General features: G+C 39.7%; 1 protein-coding gene across 5 annotated transcripts in view; it reads right to left on the reverse strand.

Annotated features, from left to right (window-relative positions):
- Positions 1-20,548, reverse strand: part of Sgcd (sarcoglycan delta) — a 973,571-nt gene that overhangs the window by 225,485 nt on the left and 727,538 nt on the right. For all 5 annotated transcript variants that reach the window (XM_031353950.1, XM_031353948.1, XM_031353949.1 and 2 more), the window contains one exon: positions 984-1,085. In XM_031353950.1, the coding sequence (XP_031209810.1) occupies positions 984-1,085 (102 nt within the window). The remainder of the gene's footprint in view (positions 1-983; positions 1,086-20,548) is intronic.

Here is a 20,548-nt window from a genome sequence, read left to right on the forward strand (position 1 = left end):
AAACAACTTATCAAAAAAGCACTGGCAGCTGGAGAGTGGCCAGGTGCCACATGAGCCTGTGGTGGACAGGTCACATTTAGACTGTAATCCTAACCAACCAATAGCAATAAACATGATTTTAGTGATCACGTTTGGTAATCCTGACTAATGAAGGCACATCATGTAGGAAACATGTATCTTACTACAGGAAGAACAATGAGAGAACCTTAAGTAAACAGTTACTTAACTAAAAGGCTTTAGAATTAGGTTTCCAGAGTTGAAATCTTTGCTCTATATTTTTATAATAATAATGATAATAATAACAATTATTATTATTATTATTATTATTAGTAGTAGTAGTAGTAGTAGTAGTAGGAGGAGGAGGAGGAGGAGGAGGAGGAGTATAATTCTGGACAGTTTACTTATCAATGTCTTAATTCACTAATCTATAAAATGGAATAGCAATACTTCCTATGATAATGACCAGCCTATGAGTTAAATGAGATACCAGTTATCCATGCAAAGCAAACCTGCCCCTCAACAAGACATACCATTAGTCATTAGATACAATGTTAGGTCATGGTTGTTGTTAATGAACTGATTCTAGATAGCATGGACTACAACATATAAACTGTAAATGAAAACCAAAGTTCTGATTCATTACTTCTATTTTCACAGATGACTTTGAAATGACTGACAAGTAAGAATAGTAGGGATATTGTCCTTCACAGGTTTGGTACCAGAATTTTCCTGTCTTTAATAACTCATGGTTCATAGCACCATCTGGAAGCTGGTTAACAGTGGTTATTATCGTCTAAGCCACAAAGGGACATGGTAAGACCATCTTACTTGTTTATAGTACCACAGCTATGAGTGTTATCTAAGTCTTCAAGTTCAAATGCCAATTCATCCACCATCCCAATCTGTCATCTCAGTGGCTAACAAGGCAGATTGGCTCAGATTTACATTCCAGAGCATTGATTGTTTTCTCATTAGAAACTTACTGGTCGAGACTTGATTTCTTTGGCGTAGAGAGGTTGTAAGAATTCCGAGTCTCCTTCTAGCTTCAGACCCTTTTCTGTGATTCTCAAGTTTCCCATTCCATCCTGAAATAGACACACAAACACAACAGGGAAAATGTGGTGAGCTAACATTTCAAAATACCCCAGGCTGTCAAAAATTGAAACAGTTATTGCCTTCTCCTTCGTAGTCTTTTTTTTTTTTTTAACATTTGCAGGAGTGAGATGAGGGGAATCCAAACGAACATAAAATACCAGGAGGCATTGTTCAATACAATTATGCATATTATTTTTTTTTGCTCACTTATTCCAGGCAAATTCTATTCCAAGATTGCCCCTGAGCCACTGACTTAGAGAGAAGGAAGAAGCCCTCATGTCTAAGCTGCACAGAACAAAGGAGGTGGGAGAGGCAAAAAGGATGATTCTCTAAGTGGAAACGAAAGATTCCATTTCCAAAATATCCTTGTGGAAATTTCACACCAACAGCTTATACTCAAATTGAGAGTTTGTACACGCTTTGTTTGGCTTCTCAAATATTTGAGAAGTCTAATCAGTGACTAGCACTTTAAATAGGATTTGCTATACTAATGCTAAAATACCTTCAAAGGCAGAAATCTTTCCACAGCATCTATATACTTACCACCCATTTTCAACAGGTATCAATTTGTGGTTATTGCTATGTATCATACTCACTTACAGTCTTCCCTCCCCTTGTTCAAAAATAACCCAAATACTATATATATGATTGTAATTCCTCCTGACAATCATTCCTTAATATCAAACAAAAAATATCAAACCCAACCCTAAGAATGTGTTAATAACAAATACCCAGTATGAGCATTCATATCTTAGGGATAATATATTTTTCTAATAAATTGCTTACTTGAATGACATTTTTCTATTATTGGTTGATAGGCAAAATATGAGGTAGTTTTCTATAGTCCCAGGCAGTATTTCTCTAATGAATCACTTACCTATATTTTCCCAAGCAAATAGGTTTTTACATTCATTCATTCTCATATTCACCTTTTGTGTGTGTGTGTGTGTGTGTGTGTGTGTGTGTATGAATGTGTTTCACTTTATTTTGATAAAATACAATGTCTTTCTCCTTCTGTGCTTATCATCTCATATATGTGCCTTTGACTGTTGTATTTTCTGTAAACCGTCAGTTACATTCGAGTCTTGAAGAGTCTCTGAGTTTTCTAGAAAGAATGTATCCAGAGCATATCCTAGGACATAGGATATGTTTGTTTTCTATTGTTCTAATGAACTACCAGACATAAACTCATTAATAAACAACATAAATAAATTTTGTTTCTAATAGTACTTAATGTTGGAATTCTGCCTAAGGGTTCATGGTACTAAATTCCAGGTGCTAGAAGGGCTGGTCCCTTTGAGAAGATTGAATGATAATCTTTTCCTTTGTTTAGCTTCTACAGACTTCCTACAGCCCTGGCCTCATGACCACATTCCACCCTCAAAGTTAGTAGTGGCTAGTTGAATAATCACTAAGTATTCTGCTAAGAGACCAATGCACTGTGATTTTCAATTAGGCTTGTGACTTCAACAGGCTAATGTTAATATTGTTAATATTGGGAGATAAATCTCTTGGAATACTCCTAAGGTATTTCCCACACTTTATTAGTCTTCTAGCATATTTGTATGGAGATTATCTACATTAGGTTAATTGAGGTGGGAAGATCCACCTTAACTCTGAGTGGCATCATCCCATGGGCAGACGCCCTGGACTACAGAGAAGGAAGAAACAAGTTGAGCACCAGCATTCATTGCTGCAAGCTTCTTGACTAGGTACACTATTCCAAACTGCTTCAACCTACTGCCATGACTTCCCCTGCCAGGATGGACTGTCCCTTTCAATTGTGAGCCAAAATAAGCTCTCCTCTGAGCTGGTATTGTGAGGAGTTTTAGTTGCGGCAATGGGACAAGTAAACAATACAGCTAATTCAGAGATGCTGTCTCTTCTACCATCATCTGCCCACACAATTCTATCTGTAACCTTAGCTCCCCTTAGCCAGGAATAGTAGCATCTCACAGGTTCTGAGAACACAGTATGGATATCTTTGGGATGTGTGAGATTTTCTATTTGCCATATAGGGTATTTTTCTACCAAGAAGCACATAGCATTCTTGCTATGCTATTATTAACCATTGTTAATCATGGCTAGAAGGAGCCAAAATTTCATTAGAAGATTGAACTGAAGTGGAAGGAGGAAGATCAGAAGCTCAAGGTCATCTTCAGCTAAACACCGAATTCCAGACCAGACAGAGCTACAGGAAACAAATACTCTCTCTCCCCCATCTTTCTGTCCCCCTTTCCTCTTCTCCCTCTTTCCTGCAGTTACTTTGTTAGTGATTTTTAAGAAGAGTACCTACCAGCTTCAGAACCCCAGACTACCCCATTACGGACATTATGACTAATACAAAGAACTGAAGTTTTCCCAGCTCTTAAAATCTTTGAAGCACAGCCTGATAGTGAAGTACACATCACATGGTGGGGCTTCAGTCACCAGAACTCTGCTGTGTGTTGTCATACTACCTACACACAACAGTTGTCCACATAGACATCTTCTGTATTCTCAATTTGTTTCATGACATTTTAAAAGTCCTCTCTTGTTTTACAGATTTGTAAACTTTGCAAATGCTTTGCTTTTTATTCTTCTCTGTTTCCTAGTAACATCTGAAAACTGAAATCCCCAAGAGTTCCTGTCAATTCTGGGTGGGCCTCTCACATAGTCACTGCTCATAGCCTCCTTTCTCAAGGACATCATATATTGTCCCAAGCTATTTCACTAAGATATGAGATCTCAGACTCTCAAATCAGCTTTTTATCACAGACACAGCCCTCAGGTGTGTGTCTCAGTGCATTCAGTATTGCTGGAATGGAACTGAATGATAAACTTGGGAATGGGCACTTTTCTCCTTTCCTTTTTATAAGCACACTTCACCCTATGAATGGGAAGAGATGGTCCACGCCTCAGATCCTCTTATTTTTGGCATTTATAGACACAGCTCTGCCAATATGGCCCCACATTCAAACTCTGTCAGGCAATAGGCTGAAGGATATGAATGTGTCTTACCAGTAGCTGGGAGAATTTGCAATAAAGAGAAAAAGAAGAAGAAAAAGAGAGCAAAGATAGAGAAATGAGTGAATCCCAAGGAAGACGAAGGTATTCCAACTACCAGCTAATCCCTTTGCTGTAGTAGTTTAGTCTTTATCTCTATACCTACCTTGGCTGCAAATGTACCACAACCTTGCTACCTCCTTATTTCTTTTTAGAAGTTCCTCATATATTTATGTACATAATATTTAGCTTTCTAGTCTCCTGATCTCTGTGTGTGTGTTTAAAAATACTTAGTGGTGGACTGGAGAAATGCCTCAGTGTTTAAGAGCACTGACTGCTCTTCCAGAGGTCCTTAGTTCAATTCCCAGCAACCACATGGTAGCTCACAACCATCTGTAAAGGGAACTGATGCTCTCTTCTAGTATGTTTGAAGACAGCTACAGCATACTCATATACAATAAATAAATCTTTGATATAAATTGTTTAAAAAAGAAATATGCTGTTGGTCTCTGTGTACAGAAACATAGCAGAACACAGTGATAAAATAAAGGCCTGCCTGCTTTTAGAGTTTCTCCTTCACAGTCTGTGTCAAAGGTTCATCAAAATATCTTGACATCAACATCCTCTGAAATGGTTGCATCTTTCAGTACAAAAAGCAGTTGAGGGCAGATCTAAGATAATAGTTGCAGGTCAGACCTGAAGCTTAAATTTCCTTCTAGTAGGACGTAAAAGGGGTATGTACTAATAAATATACATGATATATACTTTGAAAGACTCACTGATTTTTCTTCTGTTCAAATGATCAATTTTCTATTTTTCTAAAATAAGTAGGGGAATAGCCAAAAAGCTGGTTTCACTGGAGCAAACATGGTCCTCACTATTGGCAGAGAACCCTCAACATCAAGGGACCATATCCATGGGTGTGATTCCAGTTCTCTCAGTTAAAATTGATTCAGGATACAGTCTGGTGCTTGGTCATCTGAAACATCCCAAGCAAAGTGGACATGGATACTGGCCTTGAAGGCTTGGAGCTGCAGAGTGGCTTGATGTAGTTTTAAGGAAGTCATCCTTCTTGCTTTCATGATCTTTCTGCTGTGTCAGCATCAGACAGGTTTTAATTCTGTCAGCACATTTGAGTCTTGAAGTGATGCCAAGTCCTATTTTAGTAAGCACTCACATGGCAGTCTCTTCCTGAAGCACTTTTAATGGTGGGCATGAATTAGATTTGAACCAAGCAGGAAATGATATTAGGCAATACAAAGACTGAATGAGAATGAATCTTAGTGGGGTGCAAGGCTCTGGGGTGTTTTCTTCATTGCTAGATGCTTAGCTCCTAAAATCTTGCCTAGGAAACAGTACCTGTTCAAGAAATGTTTTGGAGTGAAAGAATTTATTCATTCTAAGTAAACATCACTTGTAGTGGGTTTACAAAACTGCTAAAGTTAGAACTATTCCTGTACCAGCTTCCAAATTGTTAGAACATACTTTCTCAATGAGTATGGGAAGGCTCATTATTCAATATTTTATTAATAATGTGGTTTAAGTCATTAACATAAAAGATCTCAGGCTTTCTATCTAGAAAGCATATTTTTGGTTATATAGCGAGTATATATGCATCTTGAGAGAAGGAAGTCAAAAATGAAAGACCTACAAAATACTGTGTTAAGGAATTAGAATTTTTAAATAGAATATTCTTTGCGAATTTCATTATGTATACAAAGTATTTGATTACAGCCACCTCCTACTCTCCACTTCCAACTCCTCTCAGAGGCCCTTACCCTACTTCCCAAATTCATGTCCCCTCCCTCCTTTGTCCCTTTCTTCCCTCTATTTTATAACTCACTCAGTCTAATTCCCACTACTCATATGAACACAGGTCTTGAGCCATCAGTGAAATCTAATCAACCTACCGGGACCCACAGCCCTAAGGAAAACTGAATTTTCCTCCCCTGCCTGGCAGCCATCAACTATAATAGTTCCTCCTCTGCTAAGGGGTGGATGCTCCTGTGCGTGCACCCATCCATGCTGGGATGTTGGTTGGCTTGATCTTGTGTAAATCTTTTACAGGCAATCACAGCTGCTATGAATTCAGGAGTTTAAGACTCTTATCATATCCACAACATACAGTTTCACCCTAACTCTGCCAACCTCTGCCTATTGTTATTTTTCTGTCTTCTCTCTATGACGATTCTTGGGCCCATGGGTTAGGCTGTTAGAATTTTCCAGAATTTTCTATATTCCCCTAGATGGTCACTTTTAACATCTGTGTCTCGAATGTCTCTTATGTTTTACAGATTTTAAACAATATAAAGGCCCCAGAAGGGGTAATGATGGAACTTCTGAACTGTACATGAAACACTTTTTTCTTTTTTTACTCTTTTCTCATGCAATAATACATCCTGGCCAGTATCTCTTTCCTCTATCCCCAGCTTGAACCTGCAAGCTTTCATATCCCTGTTTTCTCCCAGCCTGTTTATCCCTGCCTCTCTGCAGCCTCTCCATCATTTCCTTTTTTGGAGTCTTTACAGACATTCCCCTTGGCTAGTAAAAACTTTTCCATCTCGTGTGCCTTCTCTCCGGTCCTTTGGTTTTGATTTTATGTCTTCTCTACAGCTGCTGTCCCAAAGGCAGAGATGCTCGGCTCTCTCGGATCTTAGAGTCCCTATGCCCTGCCTCTTGTCTCAGGGTTCTTTGTCCTCTCTCTTATCTCCTTGTAAGGTTTACTGCTCTCTATCTCTTTACATAGTCAGCCATGTAGATCTATATTCTCCCTCACTAGAGTTCAAACGCCTTGAGGTAAAGCATCCTGTTTGTTTCTTGTTCTTATGGAGTCTAGTGGTATCACTCTCACATCCCCAAATATGTAACTTTAAGAAAGTGTGTGACGTGTGTTAGACAGAAGGTTGTTTAGGCAGTGCTCATTATGTTCATATCGGAACACTGACAATAAAAGTTACCCTTTCCCCAAGCAAGATGCAAAGTATATTGCCTACTTTATATTCCTTAGTCCTTGCTATCACTTTCATGGGTCCTTACTATATTATTAGCTTCATTTTACAAACAAACAAATTAAGGGCCTGATGTTCATTCTCTCTCCCAAAGAACACTCCTCAACATCATATCTTACAGTGCCCTGCTAAGCTCCAGCTTTATGCTAGCTGCCAGGTGTAGTGTACCGGTACAAAAAGATATAGATGGGGTTATCCCTTCCAGAAGCTCCAAAGCTAAAAGACAGCAAATGTACAGGATGGCAAGAGTATGGAGATACACTATATCTAATGTGTTACCAGGGAGAGCAAAGTGGTATGGGCACTTTGAGAAAGACTGTTTGTTTCATGTAGTTATAATATAGCCCAGGAATTACAGAGAAGTGTCTGCTAAGATAGTTCAAACGTGCACCCACACAATAATACACAAATGTTCACTGTAGCTTCTTTGGGAGCGGAACAAGTGAAAACCAGAAAAGGACAATATTCTCTATCTTTGCAAAGGAATGCTAGCTAGCAATAGGAAGAATGAAATATTGATACATTCCAAAATATGAATAAGCCTCAAAAAATATTATGCCAAGTTAAAGAAGACAGACATAAAAGCCCACATACTGCATGATTCCATCTATATGTAATATCCTGAAAAGCAAATCTAGAGAGATCCAGAGTAGATTAGTGGTCGCCTAAGGCTTAGCGTGGAAACAGGAACTGACTGCAGAGAGGTTTGAGGGATTATATTGAGGTGGTATAAAATTGGGTTGTGAAGATTGCTGCACAATAGTAAATTTACTGAAAATCACTGAATTGTACACTCAGAGTAGGGGAAGCTTAGAGTATGCAAATATAACCTTAACAAGGTCTTTTTCAAAAGTGTAACAGGCTCTCAAGGAAGCTGGTTCAGGGCTCAGGATTCTGTGCCTTAGAATTCCCCAAATCACTTCAGCATATCAGTTCAGAGATGTACACTGGGAGGGAGAGGTGACAAGTTTAAGAGGAGGCCAGTGACAACTGCCTGGAATTGCCTGTCCTTGGTGTGACACTATTAAATGACCAGGCTGGCAGTTTTCTGTTGCCATCATAGACCAAGATTCAGGAAGGATTTCTCAGGAGAGGCAAGATGGAGCTTTCGCATGGGATAAATTTGGGGATCAAGAGAAACTGTGGGGGAGGTTTCACAGGCAGCTCCTGACCTTTTTGAGGGAGTAGGAGCCTGAATGTCAGCAGTGCTGGCTGGGAGCTGAGGAACACAGCAGCAAAGGAGGGGGACAACACGACACACCCACATCGTGCCTCTGTCACAGCTTTAGATTCTTTCAGTCATGTGCTAGGTCATCCGAACTTCATGGGCATTTTCTTTTCTTTTTTTAAATTAGATATTTTCTTTACTTACATGTCAAATGATATCTCCTTTCACAGTTTCCCTCCGGAAAAAAAAAAAAAAAAAGAAAAGAAAAAAACCCTGTTCCCTCCCCTCTTCCCCTGCTCACCAACCTACCTTCTCTCACTTCTTGGCCCTGGCATTCCCCTACACTGGGGCATAGAACCTTCACAGGACCAAGGGCCTCTCCTCCCATTGATGACCAACTAGGCCATCCTCTTCTATACATATGCTGCTGGACCCATTAGTTCCACCATGTTCTTTTTATTTCCATTTGGTTGATTTCAGCCCTGAGTTTGATTATTTCCTGCCTACAACTCCTCTTGGGTAAATTTGCTTCTTTTTGTTCTAGAGCTTTCAGATGTGCTGTCAAATTGCTGGTGTATGCTCTCTCTCCAGTTTCTTTTTGGAGGCACTTAAAGCTATGAGTTTTCCTCTTAGGACTGCTTTCATTGTGTCCCATAAGTTTGGGTATGTTGTGGCTTCATTTTCATTAAACTCTAGAAAGACTTTAATTTCTTTATTTCTTCCTTGACCAAGTTATCATTGAGTAGAGTGTTGTTAAGCTTCCACGTGTATGTGTACTTTCTATTGTTTATGTTGTTATTGAGGAGCAGCTTTAGTCCATGGTGATCTGATAGGATGCAAGGAATTATTCCAATCTTCTTGTATCTGTTGAGGCCTGATTTGTGACTAATTATATGGTCAATTTTGGAGAAGGTACCATGAGGTGCTAAGAAGAAGGTATATCCTTTTGTTTTAGGATAAAAGGTTCTATAGATATCTGTTAAATCCATCTGTTTCATAACTTCTGTTAGTCTCACTGTGTCTTTGTTAAGTTTCTGTTTCCATGATATGTCCATTGTAGAGAGTGGGGTGTTGAAATCTCCCACTATTATTGTATGTGGTGCAATGTGTGCTTTGAGCTTTAGTAAAGTTTCTTTTATGAATGTAGATGCCCTTTGATTTGGAACATAGAAGTTCAGAATTGAGATTTCATCTTGGTAGATCTTACATTGGTGAGTATGAAGTGTCCCTCCTTATCTTTTTTGATCATTTTCTGTTGAAAGTTGATTTTATTTGATATTAGAATGGCTACTCCAGCTTGTTTCTTGGGACCATTAGCTTGGAGAATTGTTTTCCAGCCTTTTATTCTGAGGTAGTGTCTGTCTTTGTCACTGGGTTGGGTTTCCTGTATGCAGCAAAATGTTGGGTCCTGTTTATGTATCCAATCTGATAGTGTATGTCTTTTTATTGGGAAATAGAGTCCATTGATATTAATAGATATTAAGGAAAAGTAATTGTTGCTTCCTGTTATTTTTGTTGTTACAGTTGGAATTCTGTTCATGTGGCTATCTTCTTTTAGTTTTGTTGGATGGTTACTTTCTTGCTTTTTCTAGGATGAAGTTTCCATCCTTGTATTGGAGTTTTCCACTTATTATCCTTTGAAGGGCTGGACTTGTGGAAAGATATTGTGTAAATTTGGTTTTGTCATGGAATACTTTGGTTTCTCCACCTATGGTAATTGAGAGTTTTGCTGGCTATAGTATCCTGGGCTGGCATTTGTGTTCTCTTAGGGTCTGTATGACATCAACCCAGGATCTTCTGGCTTTCATCGTCTCTGGCGAGAAGTCTGGTGTAATTCTGGTTGGTCTGCCTTTATATGTTACTTAACCTTTTTCTCTCACTGCTTTTAATATTCTTTCTTTGTTTTGTGTATTTGGTGTTTTGATTATTATGTGGCAGGGAGAAATTTCTTTTCTGGTTCAAACTATTTAGAGTTCTGTAGGCTTCTGTTAAGTTCATGGGCATCTCATTTTTTAGGTTAGGGAAGTTTTTTTTTCTTTCTTTTCTATATTTTGTTGAGGAAACTTACTGGCCCTTTAAGTTGGAAGTCTTCACTCTCTTCTATACTTGTAATCCTTAGGTTTGGTCTTCTCATTGTCTTCTCTGGATTTCCTTGATATTTTGGGTTAGGAATTTCTTGCATTTTGTGTTTTCTATGACTGTTGTGTCAATGTTTTCTATAGTATCTTCTGCACCTGAGATTCTCTCTTCTATCTCTTGTATTCTGTTGATGATGCTTGCATATATGGCTCCTGACTTCTTTCCTAAGTTTTCTATCTCCAGAGTTGTCTCTTTGTGATTTGTTAATTGTTTCCACTTCCATTTTTAGGTCGTAGATGGTTTTGTTCAATTCCTTTACCTGTTTGTTTGTGCTTCCCTGTAATTCTTTAAGGGATTTTTGTGTTTCCTCTTTAAGAGCTTGTACATGTTTACCTGTGTTCCCCTGTATTTCTTTAAGGGAGTTATTTATGTCCTTCTTAAATTCCTCTATCACCATCATGAGATATGATTTTGGATCCAAATCTTGATTTTCCAGCATGTTGGCGTATCCAGGACTTATCATGGTAGGAGTACTAGGTTCTGATGATGCCAAGTAGTCTTGGTTTCTGTTGGTAAGATTCTTGCATTTGCCTTTCACCATCTGTTGATCTCTGGTGTTAGATGTTCTTGCTGTCTATGGTTGGAACTTGTTTCTCCTGTGTGCCTGTAAGCCTGTGTCAGCACTTCTGGGAGATCAGTTCTCCTTTGGTAAGACCCGTGTACAAAGGATTGTGGATCATCCATCCCTCCTGAGTCCAGGGGTCAGAGAACTCCCTGGATAGAAGCTCTCTGATTGCAGGAAAGGTGCACAGAGGGCTGTGGATCAGCCTTCCCTCCTAGTTGTAGAAGGAGGTAGAAAGGATCCTGTCCCAGCTGCCCTGCTGCTCCTGTGGCCTGTGCCTCCTGGCTGGTCCTGCCTTAGAAAGTCACTGGAGAGAAAATGGCAATCTCAGGTGAGTCCAGGGGTCAGAACACTCCCTGGAGACAGACTCTCCACATGTGGGAAAGGTGCACAGAAGGGTGTTTTCTTTCTTTGGTCATTCAGGCTGATTATGAGCTTTGTACTTCCTACACTTACTAAGTTCTATTTAGCATATGGCTTAAGAATCAGAACACACACACACACTTTCTCTCTCTCTCTCTGTCTTACACACACACACACACACACACACACACACACACACACACACATGGAGGGAGGGAAGGGAGGCAAGGAGGGAGGGAGAGAGAGACTACTAATATTGTCAAATTGCTTTGGTAACTCAGAGGATCGGGACTATGACTGCTTACTCATAAGATTGCTTAAAGTTAAAGGTGACTCTATCTGAAGCACCTCAGGTTTTCTACAGAGCAGCAGAAATGTAGTCATAAGCATTCTGTGCTCTATATTGTTCTAGAAGTGACTAAGTCAAGGGGGTTGGTAGTCTTCTAAAGCACACATGAAGCACGTGAGTCTAAGTCTCCTTCCTGACAAATTGCCCAAAACCTCCTTGTCTTTAAGAGCTTAGATGACAGCATTTATTTCTATCAATTTCTTTGAGAAGGTGCTTCTTGAGCTCTTCAGAAACTGCTCGTTCTTGCCTTTCCTCGGAAATCTTAGCAGAACATGCATCGAGTGCTTTGTCATACTGTCCATGAAAATAGGCTCTGGAATCAGACAGCTTGAAGCTTAGCCCTGAGCAGTACTTAGATAATCAAGGCAAATACTCTTTCTAAAGTGAGAATTACATCAGATAATCCATATGTATCACTCAGAAACAGCCAGGTTATAACTATGGAGACAGACACCTCAGGGGCCTCGAACAATGGTGTTTTATTCCACACCCAAGTGATATCAAGACAGTCACTCAGTAATAAAGGATAACAGAATATTTACCATTTAAAACACTCTGCCATTTCCCACTTCTCTGGGCCAAGGAAGGTTTATATTTCCACACCCACTTATAATTGATTCTGTTGGTTAATCATGAGCGACTCAGTCAGCTAGTAGGAGGTGTTTGAGGGCCTCTGCATGCCTGGCCCACTCTTTTTCTCTCTCTTGGCTACCAGCTTGTCACAATTAGGGCCAGTATTTGAACTGTTTCTTTACCCTAAACATCTCTTACACACTCTGATTCAGGAGTACATTTTTACTTATTACAGTTGAGAAGTCTTCAATTAGTCACAAGGAACCAGCTGCTAGCTCTTAAAATGTACCTAAGTCAGTGTGCTCCAATACCACATAGTCAGCCCAGTGCTCTACTTATTGGCTTTTGAGAAGACAGCCAGAACAGCAGGAAGTTTGTCTTCACTTCTGCAGAGTAAAGTTTGTTTTAAAGCGGGGAGTGTTGGCTCTGCCCTGTATTCTCAGCACACAATGAAGAAGGAACACTAGTTAGGTGCTTACAGATAGCCTGGCCTTATTCTATCTCAAAATCACAGCAGTGCTAACAAGAACAACCACAAAGCCCCAAATAGGCTGTTCTTCAAGAATGTTTGTGAGTGGGGGAATGGACAAATGCATAGCTCTCTTGCTGGAGATTTTGCTCTTCTCAGCTCCCGCACCAGGCAGCTCCCAATGGACTAGTTCTGGGAAATCTGACACCCACCTCTGACTTCAACAGGCGGGGCATTCAAGTACCTAAGTCCATACTCAGACTCACAAATAATCAAAAGTAAAAATGAAATCACTTAAAACAGAATGCTTAGGAGGGAATACAAGCATATAGACCTCAGAGAATTACATAGGAAAATACAGAACTTTGGCTTCTAGACTTGACTAGCTATTCATGTCAATTTGGGCAGACCTCGCCCCCTCGAATCATCTTTCCAAAACAAAAGTGTGAACTTGTATGGTATTAATATTGAAGTCTTTCCCATTTAAAAGGGGTCGGCTTCTAGGAGGATGTATAAGCTCGCTATCTAAACTACCACAAATCATAACTGTTCCTGGGAGCTGGTCCCCACTGTCCAAGAGCTACAGTGAGGATTTAAAAGTTTGGACTTTTGCAAATGAAGTCCATGAAAAAGCTTCTTTAAATGACTCTAAATGTATAGCAGATACAGAAAGGATTCAGGCATAAAAACCAATAGCAGCGCATTGTTCTGATGCAGAAATTTGTAAGCAACCTTTAAAGAGACATCGGTGCAGAATTTATCGATTGTTTGAAGGGAACAAAATGAGAGATGGATAATAAAGTGCAAGTTGCTACATCCCCTGTCCTCAGTGACAAATGGGAGCTTCTGATGCTTGAGCCATTGTTGATAAAGGAGCAGACTCATTTATCTTAAAGAGACACAGGAAAGAAAACAAGTGAAATATGATTAGGCCTCTGCCAAGTGTTCAGATTAAATCCTGACCGGCAATACCTGCTGCTAGGTGAATGTTTCCCACCAGTAAAGCCTGATGAAGATGCTGGCACGAGTGGTGCTAAAAATGCATGCTGAGAAAAATCCCTTTCCAAAATAGATTATTTCCCCCAGGGCATATGCCCCAAGTGATCTGGTTTTCTTGTCTTCTGTTTTCTGCAGGACAAGTTGTCAGTTGTACATGGCAGTGTCTTTTATGCCATCAAGCTCTAGCTTCAAAGGGCCCAGTGCCTTTTTATACTTGCAAGGAAGGTTTTCCAGGAAGGAGTTCAGGAATACAACGCTTCTTTGTGTGCTCCCTACCCTAGAGCAGGCTACCAATTAACTTGGCCTCCTCTTCAAGTGTTAATGTCCACACTGGTCTTCCAAAGGGTGTTACTTGAAGTGCTCTCAGCTTTCAGCTGAACTATGAAATTCCATGATTTATGTTTAGTGTTAAACTAAGGAGAAGAAACAGTTGCTCAATGAGGATAATTACTAATGCCTCCCTGATTGGGCCTCTAACATGCATTCCTGACAGGGTGGGGCAATTGGATGATACACAAGGCTTCAGTGAGTCCTTGAAAAATTTAATCTGGTCTTCACAGTGAATGATATGACTTCTTTGTTCCTTACGTAATCTGTAATCAGCATCCAACAGCTAAAGGTATGATATGTTACAAAATGAAATGAGGCAGAGGGGTACAAAGCTTAAGCATTGTATATATGTTCCTGGGGGCGGGTATGATTCAGTCGAGATACAGAAGGATTCTTTTATAAAAAGCTAATCAAAAAGAGAAAGCCAGCTAAGATCTTGACAAGGTATCACTGGACAGACACAGAGAATGGCTGGTATAGAAGTGACTCCCATCGTATGATTTCTTTTGTAAAGAAGATGCAATAAACTCAGAGAAAGGAAAGGACCAATCTGCAATACCTTAGAAAAGATGCCTCTGTGGAATTTGGGCTTGTTTTCTTTCTGTAGCCAGATGCTCAATGGATATGTTCACTCACATATGGGATGGTAAAGGTGAGATTTACACTTTAATTTAAGTAGAGTCTAATGAGATGTTCATGATCACACAGCACCTCAGATCTCACTCCAAAACCAGCTCTCTAAAAAGGTGTCAATAATAGATTCTGCAGCTTCATTTAATTTAACTGTTTTGAGATGGTCTCTCTGCCTCCTTTTTTGAAATAAATTCATAAAGGCAACAGGCAAGACCACAGTTTCAGAACCATAGTGATCCTTTTTGAAGTTCAGATTCCAATAATTAAGAGGTGTAGCCTTTTCCTGAACCTTCCACTGGCTATAAGATAGTGACCACAACCTCCTTCCTTGAGCACTGTGTATCTATCTTTGCATGTGATCTGCTTAGCAGCCTACCTGTAGCAGTGTAAACACCCCAGGTAAGCCTTGTACTAAATCATCCATTGTCTAGTTCCTCTCTGGCCTCTCTGCCCTCCTTCTGTCTTCCTCTGATTCAGCTCAGCAGTATATGCTCTGCCACATACCCATTTAGCACTCACTTGATTCAGTCTGCCCTAAGAGGTTTGCAGAAGAGGAAGAAAGGAAGGCCACTAATGGAGCTGCCAGTGTCAAGAGGTTAGAGAGAGAAGGTGATAAGAGAAAGGGAAGAGTCAAGGAAGTATGCCAGAAAGTTAGTCTTTGATGGCTCCCAGGAGAAAGTGAGGAGGAGATTTGAACCTAACTCCTATTTCAAAGCCAGCAACGCTGGAGCAGAGGAGATCAGAGGAGGTGTCTTAGGATTCACCAGCATGGAGGCTGCTCTGTCCCTAGACCAGGCAGCTCATTAGCGATTTCACCAGGAAATGAGCTATCAAGTAGGAAGGGACTAGAACCAATTCATGGGACTAATTTGCTCTTTGTATCATTCAATTGCTATATAACATGTTTTTCACACTCACAACCTATTCTTTAAAATGGAAAATGGAAACCCTTAAAGGTCTGAGCAGTTTCGGGGATCCAGAGTCAGGGTAATTCCCTGGGCAAGAAAGACAGCCACCAAGGCAATGCTGGATGCTAATAAAATCTATAGCCAATTCAGAACCATTTTTTAAAAATATATACAGTATTGGCAGAATTGTAGTAAGTAAACATACAAGTTAGATGCCCAGATGTTTGGCTAAGTGCTATTCTAAGTCAGACAGAAGGAAGATATTCAAAAAGATGTTATGATTGATTATATTAATAAAAGTATATTCTTTCATATTATTGTTGTAATATGAATATATTATAATTGTGTTCACCGCACAAAGAATGTACAGTAATATATGTGTTGATTGGCTTGATTTAGCCATCCCATAATGAGTAAATATCTTAAATAAGAAAGTATCATTCTCTAAGCTACAAATGTATGTTTTTATTTGTCATTAAAAAAGTACAAATATGTTAAAAATCATATTGGATATGTCTTGAGAGTTTTTTTCTCCAATGAGATTAGCATGTTATTTGGTAGAATGAGCAAATATAAATGTCTTCCCTAGTGCAGGTGGGCCTTGCTCAATCAGTGGACACCCTGAAGAGAACACAAAGACAGTTCTTATCTGTAGCTTTATTTCAAACTGCAGCATATATTTCAATATGCTTCTCCTGGGTTTCAGGATTTTGGATCTGTACTGGAGTTGCATCATTGCCCCTCTGAGATGCTAGAATGATAACTGCAGTCTCTGGGACTGGTCATCGCCATAGTCACATAAGCCAGCTCCCTACAATGAATATATTAACTATATTTATTCATTATACCACAGATATAACTGTTTGTCTGCCTACCTACCTACCTGTTACCATCCATTCTTGATTCTGTTCTGTTTTATTCTACTCTATTCTGTTCCTCTGTATAATTTTAACAAACCACTAGAGACCTGATCCCCATGTGTAGTTTCTAGAAAGAGAACCAAACTACTTTAAGGTAATGCTTCCAGAAAGGGTCTATGCCTGTTAGGCAATCTCTTCATTTGCCTACCCCACACCTCTTAAAGGTATACAACCAATGCCATTCTTGCCAAGGCCATAGGCTTTCTTAGACCCTGTACGACCAATAGTCATTATTGTTGCACCTTGTCAGTCCCTCCTTCTTCATGAGGAGGAAAGCTATAAGGAGTTTTCCAGCACGGTTCAGAGCCCTTTCCTGCAATTTCCAGATTATAAAACAGCCAAACACTCATGAGCTAAACAGAGTCAGGGTGATCTTAACCTTTTCAGGAGAGGTACCTACCACAGGACCTAAGAAATCAACTTCTTAGTGCATTGTAATCTAGGCATAGCTTGGTAGAAGTTTACAACAACTGCAGCCATCTCTTCTCCTTAGTTTTATTGCCACATACTTACAAAGAATCACACGAGATTTGCTCTCATTTTATTAATGACTCTCCATCAGACCCAGTAAGACTTCCCTTGCTACATTCTGAACATCACAAGCATGTCAGACAACTTAGCAAGAACACAGCCTTCCCTTTCTTATGTCTAAACCTTGGTAGAAGGCAAAATGCATAAAGTGAGGAGACCAAACAAAACTTCCCTTGGTCTTTGCTTAAAAATATGTGTAAGTCATGTAATCATTAGGTGGAGGTTGCAGAATACTGGAGAAGCTCAGGGAAGGATTGTAGGGAGTCCGAGGGTCTGACCTAGGTCCTCTGCATGTATGTTATGGGTATGTAGCTTGGTGTTCCTGTGGACTCTTTAGATTGGGGGTGGGGCTATCTTTTCTACCTGCTTCTGGGGCCCTTTTCCTCCTACTTAATTACCTTGACCAGCTTTGCTATGAGGGTTTGTGCCTAGTTTTATTGTAACTTGTTATGCCATGTTTGGCTGATGTGCCTGGGAGGCCTGAGAAGGGAGGGGAACCTGTGGGCTCGATGTAAAATATAAGAGTAAAATAAAAAAAAAAAAAAGAAAGAAAAATATATGCTTGTTCCCTCCATTCTGTACTGGATCTAAAGTTATGTTCAAAAAGAGAAAAAGAATAAAATATATCTACTGCATTGATTTAAAAAAATGTGTGAGATCTAGTTAGCTGGAGGAGATTCTTCTGAAGGGAGCCTCTGCTTCTCTGCCTATAGGAGTACCAAATCTACACACCTTTATAAACCTACAGACAGCTTTCCACATCTTAGTCCCAGTGGTGACACAGCAGGCACCCTTCCTTTCCTTCAGTAGCATTGCAATTCTGGATCGAATCCTATTATTCAGGAGATATGAGGTGGCCCATGGGAACATTTCCAGCAATAATAATTCAGAATTAAAATCTAATTTAAGCACGATGACCCCAGGAAATTACAAACCCAGGTAAAAGGAAGCTCCCGTGAGAGAAATAGCTGTTATTCATTCTTGCAGAAAGTGCTGGGGAAACTCTCCAATCATTTTCTTTAGAGAAAAAAAAAAAATATCACCTAAGGCATTTTTTTTTTTTTTTTTTTTTTTTTTTTTTTTTTTTTTTTTTTTTTTTTTTTTTATCACACAATGCCTTGTAATGAGCAAGCTCTAAAAAAGAAACATCTGTCGCCATGCCTGGCATATGTATGAGAAGGAGAACATGTCAGGGAAACACACACAAAAAAAGCTATTTCCGGGTATAGAGCCAAAGGGGCACATGAATGGCTTGAGAAAACACACATTTTAACAGGCATGCCGAAGGCAGCTGCAGGAAATCTCAATACTTTCTTTCTGAACTTCAGTTTTTTAAAAGGGCATCCCCTTGTGGGTTGAGGCAGTGGCAGCTTCAGCATCCAAAAGACCTATGTTCAAATGCCAGTTGGATGCTTTACTCCTTAAGTGACTTTGGGCAAAGCAGTTCATGCTTTTAATTTCAGTCTCCTTTCTTTTAAAGTAGGAACATGCTGCCTAGGAGGATGGGTGCTAGGGCTGAATAGATTTGCTTTTCCCTAGCACTGTACCAGGTGAGCCATGTAACTTCTTTTCTAAGTAAAATATACAGATTTGGCCATGGTACATTCTGCTTTTTAAAAATGACTCTCAAATAATAGAGGCTCTATTTTTTAGGGATTTATTTGATGTGTATGTCTGTGTGTGTGTGTGTGTGTGTGTGTGTGTGTGTGTGTCTATGTTTATGTGTGGATATGAGTACAAGTGCCCTTAGAGGCTAGAAGAGGGTGCCAGATCCCCTGGGCTGAGGCACTAGATAAGGGTGGTGGGAACTGAACTTCCATTCTTTCCAAGCTCTTCCTGGTTAGTCTCTGAACCATCTTTCCAGGTCTAAGAGATTTCTCCAACCAGGTTGATCTCAAGTTTTCCTGTTTCTTAATGACATGGACTATGAGTTCTTTGGTTATTGTTGACTGAAGACCATAGAGTTAGTTCCCATAGGTGCAGGCCTAACATGTAGGATTCTTCTGAGTTAGTTCTTCTGTTTATTACAAAGATCTGATTTCAAGTATATCAACTTCACGCTGGGGAGAAGTCAAAACATGTCCTTCTGGGTCAATGAATGTACCTGGCAGTTCTTGAAAACTCAGACATCTGGCTGAACCAGCTGCTCTAACTAGTGGCAGGTCATTGCAAAGATGGAATGAATGTTCAAGTGAGAAGTCCCCTAAACCATACACTACTGCTTGGACTAGCTCGTGGAGAGGGGCTACCTCCATTTAAATAAAGATAATAGCATTTGACCCTTCTTGTGGGGTCACAGGGATCTTATTCTCCAGGTTACCTGCCAAGGCACCAGGAAAATCACGGAAGTTAGTACTCTCAAGACAGCAATTAATGCATGGAGAAGGAAAGGAACTGGATACCCCCACAGTTGACTTTACATACAAATGAAGCTGTCAAACACTTGAAACTCTCCCATCTGATTATCCGAGCATAAAGACAAGGATAGCAACAAGTAGCAACAGGTAGACATGTGTGTAGCAGGAACTAGGGAGCAATTAATAGGGGTGTGACACAGAATGTCAACTATGATTAGTGCTAATTTCTTTCCTCAACCTAGGGTGACTTAGTTCTCTCTCATTGTCATATGTCTGAGACTAGTTGTTTCTAAAATGCCACAGCCAGATTCATGTTATATATATTAAAAAAGATGTGTTTTTGTTGTTGTTGTTTTTCTCTTTGTTGTTGTTGTTTTGTTTTTATCTTGGGGGCTAGAAGGAGAGATCACATATCTATTCCAGTTGTATTTATCATATTGCTGTTCCTTGGAGTGTAACCAAATGGGTCCATCCTTAAGGCTTTGTATCTACTGTTTCCTGGGCTTCACATGTTCTTTGCTCTCTGCGCAGCTGACCCCTTCAGTTAATTAAGGTTCTAGCTCAAATACCGTGCACAAGCCCTTCCTTGACAACTCTGAATCCGGCAGCTCTTCTTCCATCCTTCTAGCAACTGTGACCTCTCTTTCCAGTTTTCACTCACTTGTATGTGGTCGCCAACCTTGCTAGGATATAATTCCATAAAGAGAAAGAGATTGTTTAGACTACAGCTGGAGCAATGCATGGCATGTATTGATAGTATTGATGTACTGGATAAACTACTGGATAAACAATAAAATACACTAAAACATTAAAAATTGCTATTGTCATCTTTATTGTTATCCTGGGTAGTAATGAATTCTGAAGCTTTTTCCTGGATTTATAAAAGTTTCCATAAGTGGATGAATTCCTCAGAATTAGTGAACATATTTTATAAGTTTTTCTTCAGGCTTGAGTTAAAGCAGAGACAACCAATTCCAGTTGAATGGACAGATGAACCAAAGCATGGAGAATTACAGAAGAGATGTGAAAGGAAAGGAGATGGTACTGATGTCACCTATCTGACCCATGAAACTTGGCAGTAGATCAGTACTCAACATCCTACACTAGTGAGCATAAAGGATACTTGGGCTGAAACAAAATCCAGAGGTTCACTTGAAAA

This window comes from Mastomys coucha, unplaced genomic scaffold (assembly GCF_008632895.1).
Source record: "Mastomys coucha isolate ucsf_1 unplaced genomic scaffold, UCSF_Mcou_1 pScaffold5, whole genome shotgun sequence".
Taxonomy (NCBI): Eukaryota; Metazoa; Chordata; class Mammalia; order Rodentia; family Muridae; genus Mastomys; species Mastomys coucha.